General features: G+C 41.1%; 1 protein-coding gene across 1 annotated transcript in view; it reads right to left on the minus strand.

The window, feature by feature from the left end:
* Positions 1-18092, minus strand: part of ANK3 (ankyrin 3) — a 305329-nt gene that overhangs the window by 102985 nt on the left and 184252 nt on the right. The window contains exons 19-23 of the mRNA XM_045025319.1: positions 14061-14159; positions 13861-13959; positions 12931-13026; positions 6921-6993; positions 6662-6724 (exon numbers count right to left, since the gene is read on the minus strand). Coding sequence (XP_044881254.1) covers positions 6662-6724; positions 6921-6993; positions 12931-13026; positions 13861-13959; positions 14061-14159 — 430 coding nt within the window. The remainder of the gene's footprint in view (positions 1-6661; positions 6725-6920; positions 6994-12930; positions 13027-13860; positions 13960-14060; positions 14160-18092) is intronic.

Raw genomic sequence — 18092 nt, forward strand, 5'->3', positions numbered from 1 at the left:
CACCAGCCGTTTTAATCAGTCCCTTGAGATCCTGCTGGGGAGTGGGGTCTGGGGCTTGCCCCGCTCCAGATGGTCAGGGTCAGGGGCTGCTACGTGCGGCTCCTGGAAGCAGCAGCATGTCCCCCCTCTGGCTCCTATGCATAGGGGCAGCCAGGGGGCGCCGCGCCGCACGCTGCCCCCACCCCAATTGCTGTCCCTGAAGCTGGAGCAGGGACATGCCGCTGCTTCCGGGAGCCACTTGAGGTAAATGCCACCTGGAGCCTGCACCCCTGAGCCACCCACAATGCCTCAACCTCCCGCCCCAGCCCCAATACCCCTCACGCCCTCCAAAGCCCTCAGTCCCAGCCTGTAGCAGCCTCCTGTACCCCAAATCCCTCATCCTCAGCCCCACTCAGAGCCCGCACCTCCCCCATATGCCTTGCCCCAGCCTGGAGCCCACACCCTGAACTCCTCATTTCTGGAACCTGCATGCCCATCCCAGAGTCCATACCTCCTCCCACACCCCAACCTCAATTCTGTGAGCATTCATGGCCTGCCATACAATTTCTATTCCCAGATGTGGCCCTCGGGCCAAAAAGTTTGCCCACTCTTGGTCTAGTGTATGATGGGCTGATCTGTGCGACATCTAGTCACATCAAGATAGGAATCTTCATCATATGGGTTAGATCATCTTTTTGGGAGCTTAATTGTTGTTTAAATTGAAAAATTCGTCTTCACCTACCGAAGTCCAAAAAGAAAATGAAACTCCAAGGGTCAACATAAAGAAAGAGCTTCATGCAAGTACTGATACTGCATCTCAGCATACCCTTCACTTGCTCCCTCCTCCCTGCTGCAGCTTTAGCTCACTTCCCTTGCATCAACTTTCCTTGCCTGCTGTCAGTTAGCCTTGATATGACAGCAGCTGCAGGGCTTCTAGTTTACTCCACAAGGTTAAAATCCTGACATGTGCCATGCAGGATGCATTCAATCTGTTGGATGTGGCTGCTCAGATAGGAGTTACCTAGAGCCCTGAGGCAGACAACAGGTTGTCCTTCAACATCAATGACTGCCTGGCAATTTGAGCCAAGTCCATCCTGACCTCTGCCAGCTACAGGATCCTAGCCTAGTTCTCCAAGCAACTTCATGGAGCTTGAAACACAAGCCTACATATGGAGCTGACAGAAAGCCTTCACAGAAGCAATAAATAGCACCCAGGGAAAAATCTAGTTCTTATACATTCAGGTTTCACTTGTACAGTATCTGAAATTTCTTTAAAAGTAACATTAAAGTTGAGTTTTCACTTGGAATAGAATCTCTCTACATTTAAGTAAAATACTTACTTAATGTCCTGCCCCCATAAGACATCTGGGGAAGCAGCTTAGTGTTAATTTTTCCATTAAGACATACCCAGGCGTCTATGACTATGGTGGCTTCTTTTTTTGTAACAAAGCTGCTTACAAGCATTTAATCCATGTTGGGTACAGTTTCTAAAGTAAGCATGTATGACTCAGGTTTGGAACATTTCCAGCTTTGGAAGGAAAAAAAGAAGAGCGAGAACCTTCCTTGTGATCTGGATTGCTCCTAAACCAATCTGCCCTCAGTGGAGAAAATGAATTACATGTCTGCCATGTAAATATTCATTTACTGGAAACAAGACATAATTTGGGCAAACAAAGTGACAGTTTCCACACACATTTGTCAATGCACTTTAGTCCTGCCTCCATAAGACATGCCTAGTGTATCCAGGACTTTTGTCTCTCTAACGTGAAGACTACCAGTTAGGAAGATGGGTGTTGCAATGTGGGTATTTGCACCTTGTGCTCTACGAGTAAGAGATTCCAAAACTTATTATCACCTGTAACTAAATATGCGTCTGAGTTGCATCTTGGTTCATGATCCAAACTTTAATTAAGTTAGGGATTGTATGGATCTGCAGTATTAGTTTGTGCTACTCTCTGCTTTAATTTATTCAGTTTGAAACCAGCTCCCAGGAGGTGAGGCTAGTGCACTTCTCAACTGTGGCACTAGACTATTTACAAAAGCCATTATTTACCTGGGCATTCCAAGTTCTTTGTAGCCATTTGTCTTTGTTACCCTGTATGTATTGATTCTCAAGATTTTAAATGGGTGTTTTGCATCTACATCCTGGGCCAGCACTGAAGATTTATGAGGGGAGGGCATCAGAACCCATTATTTATTATTAGTATTATTTATTATTTATTTGTTAACCACCAAAAGTGTGCTTGATGCTGAACAAGACACAAAATAAAGACAGCTCCTCTCCTGAAGAGTCTGCAATCTAAAAGAAAAAAAGATGTCTAGAATCCATCATAATCTCTCTCTCTCTCTCTCTCTCTCTCTCTCTCTCTCTCTCACACACACACACACTCTCTCTCTTGCACCTTTGAATGCATCATCATGGGTTAATAAAATACCTATTTATTAATCTGAAATCCTATTCACAGAGATAAAGTCTGAAAACTATATATCTTGAGTTCATTATATATCAAACTGATTGCTTCCCCTATCTAAATTGCTTCATAATCTATTTACTATTAGAGGCATTCATAATATAATTTATATTTTTAAATTGCCTTTTAAAAATAATTGTTAGTAAACTTTTCAGCTTTCCACAGACCTCAAGGCTATTACTGTGAGTCTGTTCAAACTTTGCATCTTGTCTTTGCAGATGCTGCAACACATTAATAAAAGCAACATTTTCAGTCAAATTCTGAGACTATCATTTAATATTTGAACATTTCTCAAATACTGCATCAGTCTTTATTCTAGCAGTGTAATACAACAAAATATTATTTCTTTCTTGAGTAATACTGATCTTAGGTCAGCTACAATAATTTTGCATTGGAATGTAAAGAGTACAAATATAAATGATAGTCTAAAACTTTTATTTTTAACTACAAATGGATAACAACGTTGTTATCCACTTGAAGTTATAATAACGGGAACATCTTGGTGGAAAATAAAAAAAAAAAAGCCTCGGCACATAAATTAACATTATTTCAACATAGTGACTGGCTAAAATGTCCTTATTTTCTAAAGTTTAAAATACTATAAAAGAAAGTAAAAATAAACATATCACAACTCATGGAATTAGAAAAGTCTAAATAAAGAGTCTGAGAGGAAAATGGAGACCACTGCTATAGTAGCTACTACTACACTGGGAGAAGTTATAGCTATCATGCAAGCTAATGGGAAGCGTACAAAATACTGTCATTTCTTTCTTCATAATTGCAGAAATTCTGTTTGATTTTTGATTATGGTCTCTCTGTGGTGCTATGGTATTTGCAGCTTGATGGAAAAATTCATCCAAGCACAAAGAGCAAGACTCCCTGCACCTATTAAACTGTGGCTGTACAGCTGGATCAAGAAAGTAGGTGAAAAAGCCTCCAGGTGGGCTTCTGAACAGAGGAGAATATTCTTATTTCTATTCAAAAATCCGGCTTCACACAAGTGTGAATAATCAAACTCCTGAAACTTTACCCAGCTGTAAAACTACATGGCTCGTGGAGCTAGACAGCTTCCTTCAGTTCGGAACATTTAAAAACCAAAAACCCCATCAACAACAGACTTTCAGGAATGGCATTGTTTTGGTCCCTCCTGATTGCATTCTATTAACCCCCTAGAAAATAATCTGGGTACTGTGGAATACGTCTCTGTGCTACCCATGAACAGGCCAGAATAGAGGGGGTGATTGGGACCACAAACCACTGGAATGGTTCAGTGGCTCAAAATCCCCACATAGATGTTGTTGAAGACCAATGAGCTCCATTCCAGCCCCTATAGAGTTCACTACAGAAAGCCTGATTAATTAGGCCTTCTCTGAGCCACAGTACCTTCTCAGGGCTCTTCTTAGGGTGGCACAGCTATGTGTCTGAAGCCTGGTCTACACTACGCGTTTAAACCGGTTTTAGGAGCATTAAACCGATTTAACGCCAAACCCGTCCACACTAAGAGGCCCTTTATATCGGTATAAAGGGCTCTTTAAACCGGTTTCTGTACTCCTCCCTAACGAGAGGAGTAGCGCTAATATCGGTATTACCATATCGGATTAGGGTTAGTGTGGCCGCAAATCGACGGTATTGGCCTCCGAGCGGTATCCCACAGTGCACCACTGACCGCTCTGGACAGCAATCTGAACTCGGATGCAGTGGCCAGGTAGACAGGAAAAGCCCCGCGAACTTTTGAATATTTCCTGTTTGCCTAGCGTGGAGCTCAGATCAGCACGTGTGGCAATGCAGTTAAAAATCAAAATAAAGAAAGAGCTCCCGCATGGACCATGCGGATGTGATCGCTGTAAGGGCAGGCAAATCTGTTCTATCAGCGCTCCGTTACAGAAGATGAAATTCAAAATCATTTTTAAAAAATCTCCAGACAGACGCCATAGCAGGGGCTCAGCGCACTGCTGCGTGACAAACGTAACGGAAAGCCAAAGAATCAAATGGACGCTCATGGACTGGAGGACTCAAGCTATCCCACAGTTCCTGCAGTCTCCAAAAGTATTTGCATTCTTGGCTGAGCTCCAAATGCTTCTAGGGTCAAACACAGTGTCAGCGGTGGGTCAGGGCATAGCTCGGGAATTTACGCACCCCCCCCACATCCACCCCCAGAAGTGAAAGGGAAAACAATCCTCTCTTGACTCTTTTACATGTCACCCTATCTTTACTGAATGCTGCAGATAGACACGATGGTGCAGCACTCAACGCCAATATCCTTGCTCCCCCGCCCCGCTATGGGTGGCTGATGGTACAATAAGACTGATACCCATCATCATCATCAGCCTATTGGCATATGGGGCAGTGCAAAAGGACTGGTAACCATGCCGACTAGCATCAGTGAGGTCAATGAAGGGCGCCTGGTCCTAATTTTTCCTGGTAGATGGTACAGTATGGCTGATAACCATCGTCATCATAGCAACAGGGGGCTGAGCTCCATCAGCCCCCACCCTTCATGTGTAAAGAAAAGATTCAATTGCCCCTGGACTAGCAGAGGGATGCTGGGCTCCTCTCCTCCACACTCCTTACTGTCCTGTCTGGACTCTCATAGCAGCTGGAGGCTGCCTTCCACTCATTTCTCACTAACAAGTCACTGTGTCTTCTTCCTGCATTCTTTATTACTTCATCACACAAGTGGGGGGACAATGCTACGGTAGCCCAGGAAGGCTGGGGGAAGAATGGAATCAACAGGTGGGGTTGTTGCAGGAGCACCCCCTGTGAATAGCATACAGCTCATTATTTCTGCTGGATCTGACACAGAGCAGCTGTGCTCTCTGGTTCTATGATACAGTGGTTCTCTAATACACTTGTCCAAATTCTAGACAGGACTGATTCTATTTTTAGATACCAAAAAGGAGGGATTGACTCTGGGAGTCATTCCCAATTTTGGCTTTTGCGCCCCTGGCTAAGAGCAGCCAGGGGCACTTATGACAGCAGCAAATGGTGCAAAACGACTGGTAACCATGCTCATCTTTTTACCAATTTATGGATTGGTAGATGGTACAGTATGGCTGATAACCATCTCTGCTGTCATGCAAAAGCAAAAGCATGCTGCTGTGTAGCGCTGCTGAATCGCCTCTGTCAGCGGCATCTAGTACACATACGGTGACAGTGACAAAAGGCAAAACAGGCTCCATGATTGCCATGCTATGGCATCTGCCAGGGCAATCCAGGGGAAAAAGCCGCGAAATGCTTGTCTGCCGTTGCTTTCCCAGAGGAAGGAGTGACTGACGACATTTACCCAGAACCACCCGCGACAATGATTTTTGCCCCATCAGGCACTGGGATCTCAACCCGGAAATTCCAAGGGGCGGGGGAGGCTGCGGGAACTATGGGATAGCTACGGAATAGCTACCCACAGTGCAATGCTCCAGAAATCGACGCTAGCCTCGGACCGTGGACGCACACCACCGATTTAATGTGTTTAGTGTGGCCGCGCGCACTCGATTTTATACAATCTGTTTTACAAAACCGGTTTATGCAAATTCGGAATAGTCCCGTAGTGTAGACGTACCCTGAGTCTAGCACTGTATTGGCAGTAATGCCCACCATTCTCAATTACTGCCCTTGCAGTGGTCCTACCAAAATGGGAGTCGTCTTCTTTTAAGTACAATACAGTATCTTATTCTGTGCAAATGGAACTTTCACTTATGCGACACTACACTAAATGATGAGTGAGATTTTTTACTCTGAAATCTCCTTTGATCAGGGTAGGTCCTCACTATCAAATGAATAAACCCAGAATTCACTTTATAGTGGAGGGTAGACAATAGAAATGTAAAGGATTATACCCTATCCTTTCAGAAGTTATCTCCTATTGTCACTTGTTTCTTCCCAAGAATATGTATATTTATCTCTTTGGCAAATGTTTAGTTTTTAAAATAAAATACTAAAACAACTCTCTATTTATGAAGCAGCAGCAGCAGAAAGAATATTCCAGGAAATTAGTGGCAATTTGATTTTAAAATAGTGAAGCAAAAGATCTGAGCAAAATTAGCATGTTAGCAGTAAATCAAACAATTTTCCGATATAGTCTGGTCTAACATACTGATTCTTGCTAGTAGGGTAATAAGAAAAGTTAGTGAAAAAAAGAGATTATTTCTAAAGTTAGAAAATAAAATGAAAATGTTGAAGTTAAATATCACTGCAATACAAAAATGCACAAATACCTTCTTCAACATCTGACATATATTCACCATCACTGAGAATTTCAGGGGTGTAGGCTTTACGAACTGCATGATTTAAGTAAACAATATAAGTAAATATGTAGAACATTGATATGTCAACAAAACAATGTAATGTCATAACTAATAAATTTTTTTTGCAACAACGATTATCCAATGGGGCAGGGAGAAGAATTTAACAAACAATCTATGATACAACAAATAGAATTTTAAAAGTAAATAAAAAAATTCCTTTTTTGCATACCTTCATCATCAGACATGTCAAGAACTTCATTCATAGTTTCTGGTACATTCATTTTATGCTTTTCTGTGACAGTCTGTTAAACATAATAAGATCATTTCAAAGTCCAGACATTTTCATCAGAAAAACATCAATGTATTGTTACATTTATAAGTTAAAATACATGACAGGCCACATTTATGATCTAAAATTAGCAGAATAAGCCTTTATTTTATTTTCTGCAGTTTCAACATGTAGCTGCATATAATTATGAAGTACAGTATATTCAAATAATAAAACTACCTAATATTATATCAATATATGTAACTATATACAAGCTCACACAGCAGATAGGATGCTCTGAGGACCCAAAAGATGATCGTATCACCTAAAAGACACAAGTACACTGAAAGAATTTAAGACCAAGATTTTTAAAAAATAGGAGCCTAAAGTAGTACCTTACTCTGTCTACAGTCCCATTGACTTTAATGAGAGTTAGAGTAGCACAATCTAGCCCTAAACTATTACGTCCCTTTCTGCTGCATGAAGTTTCCTTCTTCCTGCATCGGAAGTGTTTTGTGATTTTGGAACTAACTTTCTCTGCAATATTTTTAAATACATACCTTACCTTGAACTGCCTTTATCTTCCATAGTGACAACTGTAATAATATTATGGTTATCTATGATACTCATCAGAAAATTTTGCACAGAATGCATTCAGATGATTTTTACTTCTGTCATTTATTCTCATTCAGGTTCAGGGAACAGTATAAGATGACTTAGATTTGGGGAAAACTGAGTTTGCATGCCTGAAATCTTCATTTAAAGTAGCTATATATGACAAGATACCTCAGAGCGGACCTGCTGGTTTAATAATAAAAAAGGAGATATTGAAACCCAAAAGGAACCACAAACTTTGAAGTAAGAGAGCAGTCGAGCACTAATGATGTTTTGGATCCAACAGAAAAATCTGTACAGATTTGGTATCGTTGTATCCAAGCCAGGATGCTCAGTGGAATTCAAATATATGCCCACATTTGTGTCTCCTCTTATTCTACCACTGTTATTTCCCAGTCATCAGACACAAAGTTAAAAAAATGATTAACAAAGTTTTAGGAGGAAAAATGACTGAAAAGATTCTGGTTGTGGTCTTTGATCCAAACTTTTAAGCTTGTCATTCTACCTCTACCTTTATATACTTTATTTTTGTCTGGCTTCATAAATAATTCTGTGGCAAGTTTACGTCTCTTTGGCTCCTGTCCTCATTTGATATAATGGAAGCATTCCTTCATGAGCATGGCAAGAACTTATTAAAGACCTTACACTCATTTTGTTTGGTGGGAATTATTTAAGAATTTCTAACACTTTTTAGTTAAACTACCAGCTTCAGAAGGTTCTGCCAATGCACATTCAAAGATTTTACCTCAGCCATGTCTATACAGACTGAATTGAATAGATCAAAGATCACACACAGAATTTGTTCAGTCATTATTAGAGTTTTATTACAGTATGGGTAAAAATCACAATACAGTAACACATTTGTACTACCTTAAATTGAATAACAGATGGAATAGATTTGGCCGAATATCCTCAAAAGATCTTTAAATTATATGACTACTTGACATGAGAATATAATGCTCTCAGTAATTCAGATTCCATCTCAAAGTGCCAAGAGTCTAAAATGCACCCTACCATGTTGGTGACTGATTACCAACATCTTGATTTTAATGAAAACTATTTTCTCGGCTTCTGCGACTAGAGCTGTGTCTAACCTAGAAGGCATTTTGGGCTGTACAGTCCTTTTTGTACCTCACATTTCTTGTAGTCTAATTCACAATATGATGTAATGCAACTTTTCTCTACTTATAGTACATATTAAATAAAATGCCTTCCTACCTATGTGACATGAACCCAACTAGTTCATTAGTTGTACAGGCTAAGAATGAGCTTCCTGTATTTGGAGTTCTCTGTGTGCAACAATGAATATACTTGACCTACAATTATCTAGATCTCTACAAGCCTGAGCTTGGGATAACAAGTTCCTGTTTATGCTGCTCTCCTACAACTCTTTTTTATGGTGTCAGCTGTTCAATAAGCCTTGTTCCTGTCCTAGAAAAATATTTCAGAATCTCCCTAGAGATAAGTAACTTTTAGAGAAGGTGTGAAGAGAGGTGCCAAAAAGATCTAGAAGCAGAGGTGATTGGTGCTTATTATCCAGCATAACTAACTGTATTTCTTTGTTTTGAAGTTTATCTTGTTAGCACATTTTAAGACAGAGCAATATAGGTTTTATATAAGCTAATGAATTATAGAACACAGCTATGGAAGTGACAAGAGAGAAAGCGCACATGAAGTAACAAAGATAAAAGCCAGCTTTTGATCCTGAATGTCTTCTATATATCAACCAACTGCCTTGCTAACAGGCCACTCACAAGTAAGCTGATGACACCACAATTCTGAGAGGTGAATGTTAACAGTTTTCTGTCTGCAGTGTGCTCAAAAAACAAGGAGGATGTTTGTTTCCTACTTTGTTTTGCTTTAAAAAAATCAAGAAAGAAATTAGCCAGGTTTTTGGAACCAATATTCACTTGCTTTAAATGGTTTTTCTTTGGTGCAGATTGGACCCAGCTAGCATGATGGCTTACTGGCTCCCCATGTCATGAATAGCAGCATGGGCGCGATCTGCACAAGCCACTACATTCTCCTCCCTGTGTGAGAGAGAGAGAGAGAGGTGGGGGTAGCCAGAACAGAGTGGGGACTCGACAAAGCTTTGGCTCCATCTCCCCACACGCTGGGTGGCATAACTGTGCCAGGTAAGTACCTAGAGCAGTTTACTCACTCTCTGGATGAGCAGAGTCACAATCTCCCTTCTGGGCTACAGGGACAGTGCAACTACACACTCCCCCTTACCAAAGCAGATCATTATCTCATGATCTGACCCTTTGTAGCTACGAAGAGGATTTATGTGATCATTCAAAACATCTTGTGCTGCTTGCGTTTCAACAAATATCTGCACAAGATGTCTCAGTATCGCTTCTTTTGATAACTTTGTTCAGCAGCCATCAGTTAAAAAAGAAAAAAATATGGGAACAATTATCTACTTCCTTTACTAAGACAAAAATAGGAGGGACAAATGAATGTTGGTGTTTATCATCCCAACAATATCAATTTATGTAGGTGCGGATCCATAGCCAAAAGACAATAAGAGAAGATTGGTTAACAAGGGTCAGTGACATCGTAAGACAGTGGTCTCCAACCTTTTTATGCCCAAGATTATGTTTTGAATTTAAGGGCAACCCATGATCTACCCTACCCCTTCCCCAAAGCCCCACTCACACCATCTCCCCCTCTCTCTGTTGCTCGCTTTCCCCCACCCTCACTGGATTGGGGCAGAGGGTTGGGGTTTGGGAGGGGGTGCAGGCTCTGGACTGGGGCCAAGGGGTTGCAATGTGGGAAGCTCTGGGCTGAGCCTGGGACAGGGGTTGGGGTGTACAAGGGGGTGAGGGATACAAGCTTTGGGAGGGTGTTTGGGTGCAGGAGGGGGCTCTGGGCTGGAGCAGAGTGTTGGGGTGCAGGGTGCTGGCTCTGGGAGGGAGGTCAGGACTGGGGAGGGGGGTCAGGGCTGGGGCAGAGACTTGGGGTGCAGAAGGGGTTTCGGGGTGCAGGAGGCAGTATGGAGTGCTGGCTCTTGGAGGGGGCTCAGGGCTGGGCTGGGAGGGGGCTCAGGGCTGCTCTGCAGCCCCTGGGAGGGGGGTCAGGGGGCACATGGCTCTGCACGCTGCCCCTCTCTGCAGGCACCACTCCCAAAGCTCCCATTGGCCACAGTTCCCTGTTCCCGGCCAATGGGAGCTGTGGGGTGGTGCTTGCAGGCAGGAGCAGCATCTGGAGACCCCTCCCCTCTGGGGCCACGGGAGCATGCTGGTTGCTTCTGGGAGCAGCATGGGGCCTTAGCAGCAGCCCCACTAAACCACCGGAGATCACAATCGACTGGGAGAGTCCCCAGGATCGACCACTCAATCGCGATCAATGGGTTGGTGACCACTGTTGTAAGATATTGTCATCACACCATTAAGCAGTGAGCAATATCGGGAGAACATGCCTGTGACCCAGGAACCTCTTAGTGCCAACTGGCAAGGGGCAAAGAGGGAGTGCATAGAGGGTACAGAAATCTCCCATGTCTGGTGCGTGCATTCAAGTTCACCAAAGAATGTCATATGAGCTCTCAAACAAGAGCCGGTGTCACATTGGCCATCACTATTATTGCAGAATGCATGTATGGATGTCGTGCAAGGAGTTATGTACATACACTCTAAATTATAAGGTCTGGGTCTAGGAACTAGTCACCAGCAGAGCTGAAAAACAGGTTTCCTGTCAGACAAAATATATTTGAGGCATGAGCGTTACTTCTAATGGGTTCACCTTACTTATACTGCCAGATTTAGATATCTCCTCCTTTTGAGGCTGGTGTGCGTAAGCATTTTAAAAATATTCCTTACATATCAGTAAATACCAGCTTCCCTTAATTTACAACATGAATTTACCAACTATTTGTAGTCAGTGCTAAATTTGGAAAGTTATAAATTTAACTGGATTAAAGTTGTCAAACAAGTGATCACCTGTTGCTGAGTCAAAAGTGTTTCTAAATTCAAAGGCATTCAAACTGGCTTAATCCGAAATGGCTTGCTTGAGTGAGAATGTCGCATGTGATAATAAATCAGACAATGGCAGCACTGGACCTGTTCATAGAGTGAGCCTTAAGTATCTATTTCAAACATTTTGTGGTTTGTTATAAAATTAATATGGCAGGTCTTTGACTCTGCAAACACTTGTCTATGTGTGTAACTTCACTCATGTGACTATACCCATTTACTTCAGTAGGAATACTGACATGAGTAAAGTTATGCTGATGCATGTTTGCAGGACCAGGGCCTAGATGTCTTCTTTTTAAAGGGACACCATCAACCTGAAATATAGTCAGTTTCAAAATATGAGCTCAATGTCATTTTTAGGCCTGCCTCTGAATCCCTTACCAATTTTTATGCGTTTACAATCAAACTTTCCTCTTATTAAAAATATTTGTCTCTCTCCCCTGTTGCTGTACAAAAGACCCACACAAACAACAGGAGAAACTAACTGACTGACTAAAAGAGAAACAGAGAGCCCGATTAAAGATGAAGTGCTGTCAAATGTAACTGAGCTGAAAACAACTGAGCAGTATGTTTCACTCTAATCTTTTTCAGTTATGGTCACTGGCACTGTTACCTGAAACAACAGTAAGATGCTTTCAAACAGAAATAAGATTTTTAATTGATGGTGTCCCTTTAACATCTAACAGATAATACTGGGACTTAATCTTGTAATTGCCTTCAAGAAGCAGCCGACAATTACTGTACAAACACCTCTAGGGGTGTTCCAGCCAATTTTGTCAGTTTGGAAGAACTGCTTTTAAACTAAATACAGTCATGACATTTGCAAGCCGTTATAACAGTATATTTTATGTGCTACTACTTGAAGGTACTAGTGGGCGAGAGAGAACTGAGTGAATCACTGCAGGTATTCAGAACTGGGTCTCTTAAGAAGAGAGGAGATCTATGTTGGTTTCTACTCCTTTACAAAGTCGTATGAGGAAAGTTACCTCACCGAGGCCCCAAGCTTGCAATTAGATCGCCACAGGAAGGATACTTTGCCCATGCAGATCTAGTTGAAGGATTGGGACCCTGGTTATTTATACTGTGTAATTTCAGTTTGTTTTTTGCAATACATTTTGGTGATATTTATTACCTGAATTTTAACACTTTTTTCATAAATTTGCTGTAAATATGATATTCTTTTTTATATTTGACTGCATATGGATGTCATTTTGCTAACAGTATGTCTAGTCACCTTTAACAATCAGATTGCAGTCTCAGCAGGTATCTATCAACAAAGCTAAATATCATGTTTGTAGAATTTAGGAAAAGATTAGAGATTAGAGATTAGTTTGTAGAGATTAGGAAAGAGTCTGACGCTCATTATTGAAATATATTATACTTACAATTGTAGTCATGGTCTCTTCTGTCACTATCTTCAATGTGTCAACAACTGAAATGTAGCCAAGTCGTTTAGCAATGGCCAGGGCAGTGTTCCCATTCTGATAATTGAAATATTTATAAAAATGGATATTCATTAACAATGCTTAACTATAAGAACAAGTAATAAATTCAATAAAAATTTACTTCAGAAAATGTTTATAAGTCAACGCAATAAAAAGTTCTGGCAGCAGAACATGTAACGATAGGCATTTAACTGTTTACATAAATGGCAAGGAGAGAAATAACCAGTATGATGGAAGGATTAAATTTTTATCAGTAAATGTTGGAAAACATCTATTTCACCACACAGACACAAACAGATGAAAAAAAATGTCCATCAATAATAATGAAATTTAAAGATAGGCAAAGTAAGAAAAATGCCGCCTAAGGACTTAGTAGACTTCAGTTTAAGGATATTTACTTTGCATATTTTAACATGTGATGTTGACAATTTGTATTTTAATGGTTATAAAGCTTTAACATTTTGAATATCAACATTTACTGTCATTAAATAATTTTCATGGCTGCAACCCCTGTAATTTCTTGTAACTGTGAAAGTTTAAATTGATTAAAATAGGGAAAAATGCTCAATAATAAAACATCTATATTATCTGCTGAAATAAAAATTGAATTCTGACAAGTCTCACTATATTCTCTTATGAATGCATTGTAAAGTCGTTGCGGTTTCAGGAGAAGTAGAGCACTAAGGTGGCTATGTCTCATAGCTGAGATACCAGGCTAGCTGTGCTGCTTGATTCACACTCTCCCCCCGCTCCCCATTCTTCTCCATTTCCATTGTTGAGATGTAGTGGCACAGCACTTTTTACTGGAGGGAAAGCATTGACGTGCTAGAAAAGAAGCCACCCACAATAGGTTTTTCTCTTGTCCCTTACCACAGTGAGTTCATTGGGCGATGCGCCATTCTGGAGCAAGACGTTAATGATATGGGTGTGTCCCTGCTGAGCAGCCTGGTGTAGAGGGGTGTACCCATTCTGCCAAGGATGGAAAAACAGAAGAGTTTGAGGTGTTCTGAAGAGAGGGTTTTGTTTTTTTTAAACAAAATAAACCAAGTGAAGGGAAAAGAAAACCTCACCTTTGTTTTGGCATTAACTTTTGCAAAGTGTTGCAGAAGGAAATTAACAATCTTTATGTTTCCATAGTGGCAGCCAACATGCAATGGAGTGTATCCCATCTGGAACGTTTTTTAAAAAGAAGAAATATATGAACATAAGCAATTACCATATATGAACAGCGCTATGCATTTACTGACAAACTGAATATAAAACTGCAAAGCCCCATTATTCATTTATTTTTTGGGGGGGAACATGTGGGAAAACACCCTGAAAAAAAATCTCTTGACAGGTATGTGCTCCATCCTCTTCTTATCCCTCCCTCCCCACAGAACACACATTTCCCATTCCCGCTCCAAAATGAACCTATAAGGGGAAGCTGAAAGCTGCCTTGCATTTCTTGTGAAGTTGAGCATATTTATTGCTGATTTCACAGAGGTTTCTCATATGCTTAGACTGCAAGATCTTTGGTGCAGGGACTATCCTTTTATTGTGTGTGTGTATGTGTGTGTGCACAGTGTCTAGCACAGTGGGGACTTGATTCCTGACTGGGTCCTCTAGGCACTACTGCAATACAAACAAACAATAAAAATGGATGGAATATACTGCCAACCCCATCCTGACCAGAAGAGCCAAAGTGCAGCCTAGGATCTGAGTGGACTCCAGCAGCACAAAATAATCCTGTGGGAGGCAGAATGCCTGCTGGTGAATGTGAAGTCCTCAGGCATGAAGTCTAGTTTTTTAAGTGTCTACACTGCAATAAAACACCCATGGCTGGCTCATGTCAACTGACTTGGGCTTGCTGAGCTTGGGCTGTGGGGCTATAAAATTGCAGGGAGGAGAGAGGAGAGTCCCAGAGCCCGGGCCCAAATGGCTATACTGCAATTTTATCACCTTGTAGCCCGAGCCTGTGTAATGCTGACAGACCCCAGTTGTCGGCGGGCAGGATTGAACCAAGGACCGCTGGAGTTTAGTGCATGAGCCTCTACCACATGAGCTAAAAGCCAACTGCCTGTTAGCTAAGGCTATAGAGCAGACTCATTTTATCTCTCTCTCTTTAAGTGATCTCAGTGCCACTAGATGGGACAGAAGACCACACCAAGAAGGTGTGTGGGTTACACCTGGGTCAGCTGACACAGGCCAGCCACGGGTGTTTTGTTGCAATGTAGATGTACCCAGTGTGTTCTGGGCCTTCTGTTTCAGAGACCAGTGGAAGCTGGTGTTTTGTTAGCAGAACACCCTCGCAAACTTTTGCACTGATGAATATATGGATTTTTCTCCTTGTTATTTTCCTACCTGACTTTCATTATTAATGTACAGTTCAGAAATACCCACCAGAGCTGCAGCAAAATCCAGGAGCTGTCAGGGCATGAGATGCTTAAACAAATAAGGGAAATCAGACTCATGTCCAAAACACCTTATAAAATTGAACATAGCTAAGCATGTACATTTTTTGGCATGAGTTCTAATTAAGAACCAAAACATAAGCCTGTCTCTATAAATATACTGCTCAGAAACAGAATCCTAAATACTACTTAAAAAACTCACTTAAATGTAGCAACAGGGAATCAGAGTGTTCAATCTGTTTGGTGCTCACCTTAAAAACCATTCAAATTTTAAATAATTTAAATGACGTGTTGAAACGTGTAAAGAATCGTAACAAATACTTTCATAAATAGTGAAGTTATACTATAAAATGCAACAAATCAGAGAGAACCAAAGCTGCTGCCCCCCGTCCCATCTCTTCACTCTTTTTCTGTCTTTTACTATAATGAGAATATTGTTAGTTGATCTGAAAGAGCTTGGGATTCTTACAAAGTGATAGAAATGATCAGATTATACCTCCTAAAGCAATTATTTCCTCCTTTCTTATCTGCCTGCATCAAGACATTATCTCTTCTTCCTTAATAAATACGCTTACTTCGTTATAATCAGACTGGGGCTGCAATGAAGGACAGTTCAGAAAAGGGGGCAACTAAAAAGAACACTTTTTCAAAGTATCAGAGGGGTAGCCGTGTTAGTCTGTATCTGTAAAAAGCAACAAAGAGTCCTGTGGCACCTTACAGACTAAAAGACATATTGGAGCATAAGCTTTCGTGGGTGAATACCCACTTCATCAGACACATGTAAAGTACGTTTTCAAAGTACTTTACAAAGATTAACCCAGTTGGCTGTTGGATAGGTGAGGATTATTCTCTCTATTTTACAAAGGAGGAAACTGAGGCACAGAGGTTCAGTGACTCGCCCAGATGCACTGGGAAGGGAATGCCAAAGTCAGGATTGGAATTCAGGAGCTCCTTCTCCCTATCTTATGTTCAGACCACTGAGCCATGACTCTTAAGAAAAAGGAAAATACAGGTGTAAATGGCTCTGCATGGTTTACACTGAAACTATGTTTCAGTGGTTGCCGCATCTAGATTCAGTATTTTCTTCATATAAATTTAAATTAGACTTCAACATGTCCATTTTAAACAAAAGGTGCCCAATGGCCCTATCTTAAAACATCCTGAAGGAATGTCAGATGTGCCAATTACTGTAAAATACGGTGTATGTATTTACATGCCTTTACTTCAGTGAATCATAAATCAGGTAACATGTAAAGAAACTACTAAGTCTAACTAAAAAGTAGACTATTTAATTAAGTACTACTTTAAATTTACTCACTGCAAGTGGTAAATGTCAAGATTTTAATGGCACCTACTATTGTACCCCCATAAGCTGCTATGAGAACAATTACCTACACTACTACTTTCTCACTGGCTTTTCTCACTGCTGACTAGCTAGCAATTTGAATCAGAGACCAGGTACAGTGCTAACTCTGGAAGGTTTTCTTTTTGTCCCTTTTGAAGTGTGTGGGGTAGGGGAGAGAACAGATGGGAAGTTTTTGAACTCTGAATGACCTCCACCCCCATTTATTTCTTTTCTACTATTTTCCCCTTGGAGGCCTCAAAGCACAGCTATCTTGTGTCCCAGAAATGACGGCCAAGTACAGCTCTCACTAAAGCCATTAATGTTGCTTTTCCTATCAAGCATGGGGAAAGGAAGTGGGTTCACTGCAGAGTGACATGAGGCACTCCCTTCCTCCCCTCTGGGGTTCAGCATACTGCCTTGGTGGCAATCTCAGCACCTGCCAGCCTGGGAGGAAAACACTGAACTCTGAATCTGAACTCTGATCCCTATGTGGCAGCATATTGTGCCACCACTAGACCACTGGGCTACCCTGAAAGATTTTCTCTTAAGTTTCCAGTACCTTGTGGTCATACTGTGTCATGTCTTATCATGCTCCATGTGCAATACAACGTAGTGCCGCCATCAGCAAAGATAGGATGATGTGACAAGACAACATGGAATATAAATGAATACATTGGACATTTTAGAATGAAGTTTCTTTCCATTAGCAAGCAGCTTTCATAGCAATAGGCAACAACGTCCACAATAATCATGTTGGGTCAAAACACAAAATTAAAACTAATTACCGAGATGCCTACTTAAACCTGAGACCCAAAGAGAATATCCTCTGTTTCGCAGCTACAGTATGGACTCCAATACCAAAATGGCTTTCAGTTTGGCAGGCATCTAAATTTATATTTATTTCTTGACTTCTTCATTGCAGATGGATATCCTATTCAGATTTCTGAATCATGCCAACTGGCAGATTCTGTGCTTACAAGGATAGAGAGCAAGAAAGCAATTCTCACTGCTACCTGGATTCCCCATTCTGGGTTCTCAGAACATTGTAGATGAGGCTAAACATGTTTGTTTTGTTAACAATTTTTAAACTATAGACACATCATATGCAGATGTGTCTTGATTTTACAGTTAAACCAATATTTACTGGCATAAGCTTCCTGGAACTTATCAGACTTACCAGTAAATAATATTTTATTCCAGAAAATCAGGATTTTTTTAATGCAGCTCCTAATTTTGTCACCTCATGGTAATCAATTGATTACATTGCTTCTAGTCAGTTTAAGAATGGACAGCAACATGGGGGCTAACAGATGGGGAGTGCTTCTCAAAAGCAGCAAGAATACATGCCAAAAATTAACCCAGAA

The sequence above is a fragment of the Mauremys mutica genome, chromosome 7, assembly GCF_020497125.1.
Source record: "Mauremys mutica isolate MM-2020 ecotype Southern chromosome 7, ASM2049712v1, whole genome shotgun sequence".
NCBI lineage: Eukaryota > Metazoa > Chordata > Testudines > Geoemydidae > Mauremys > Mauremys mutica.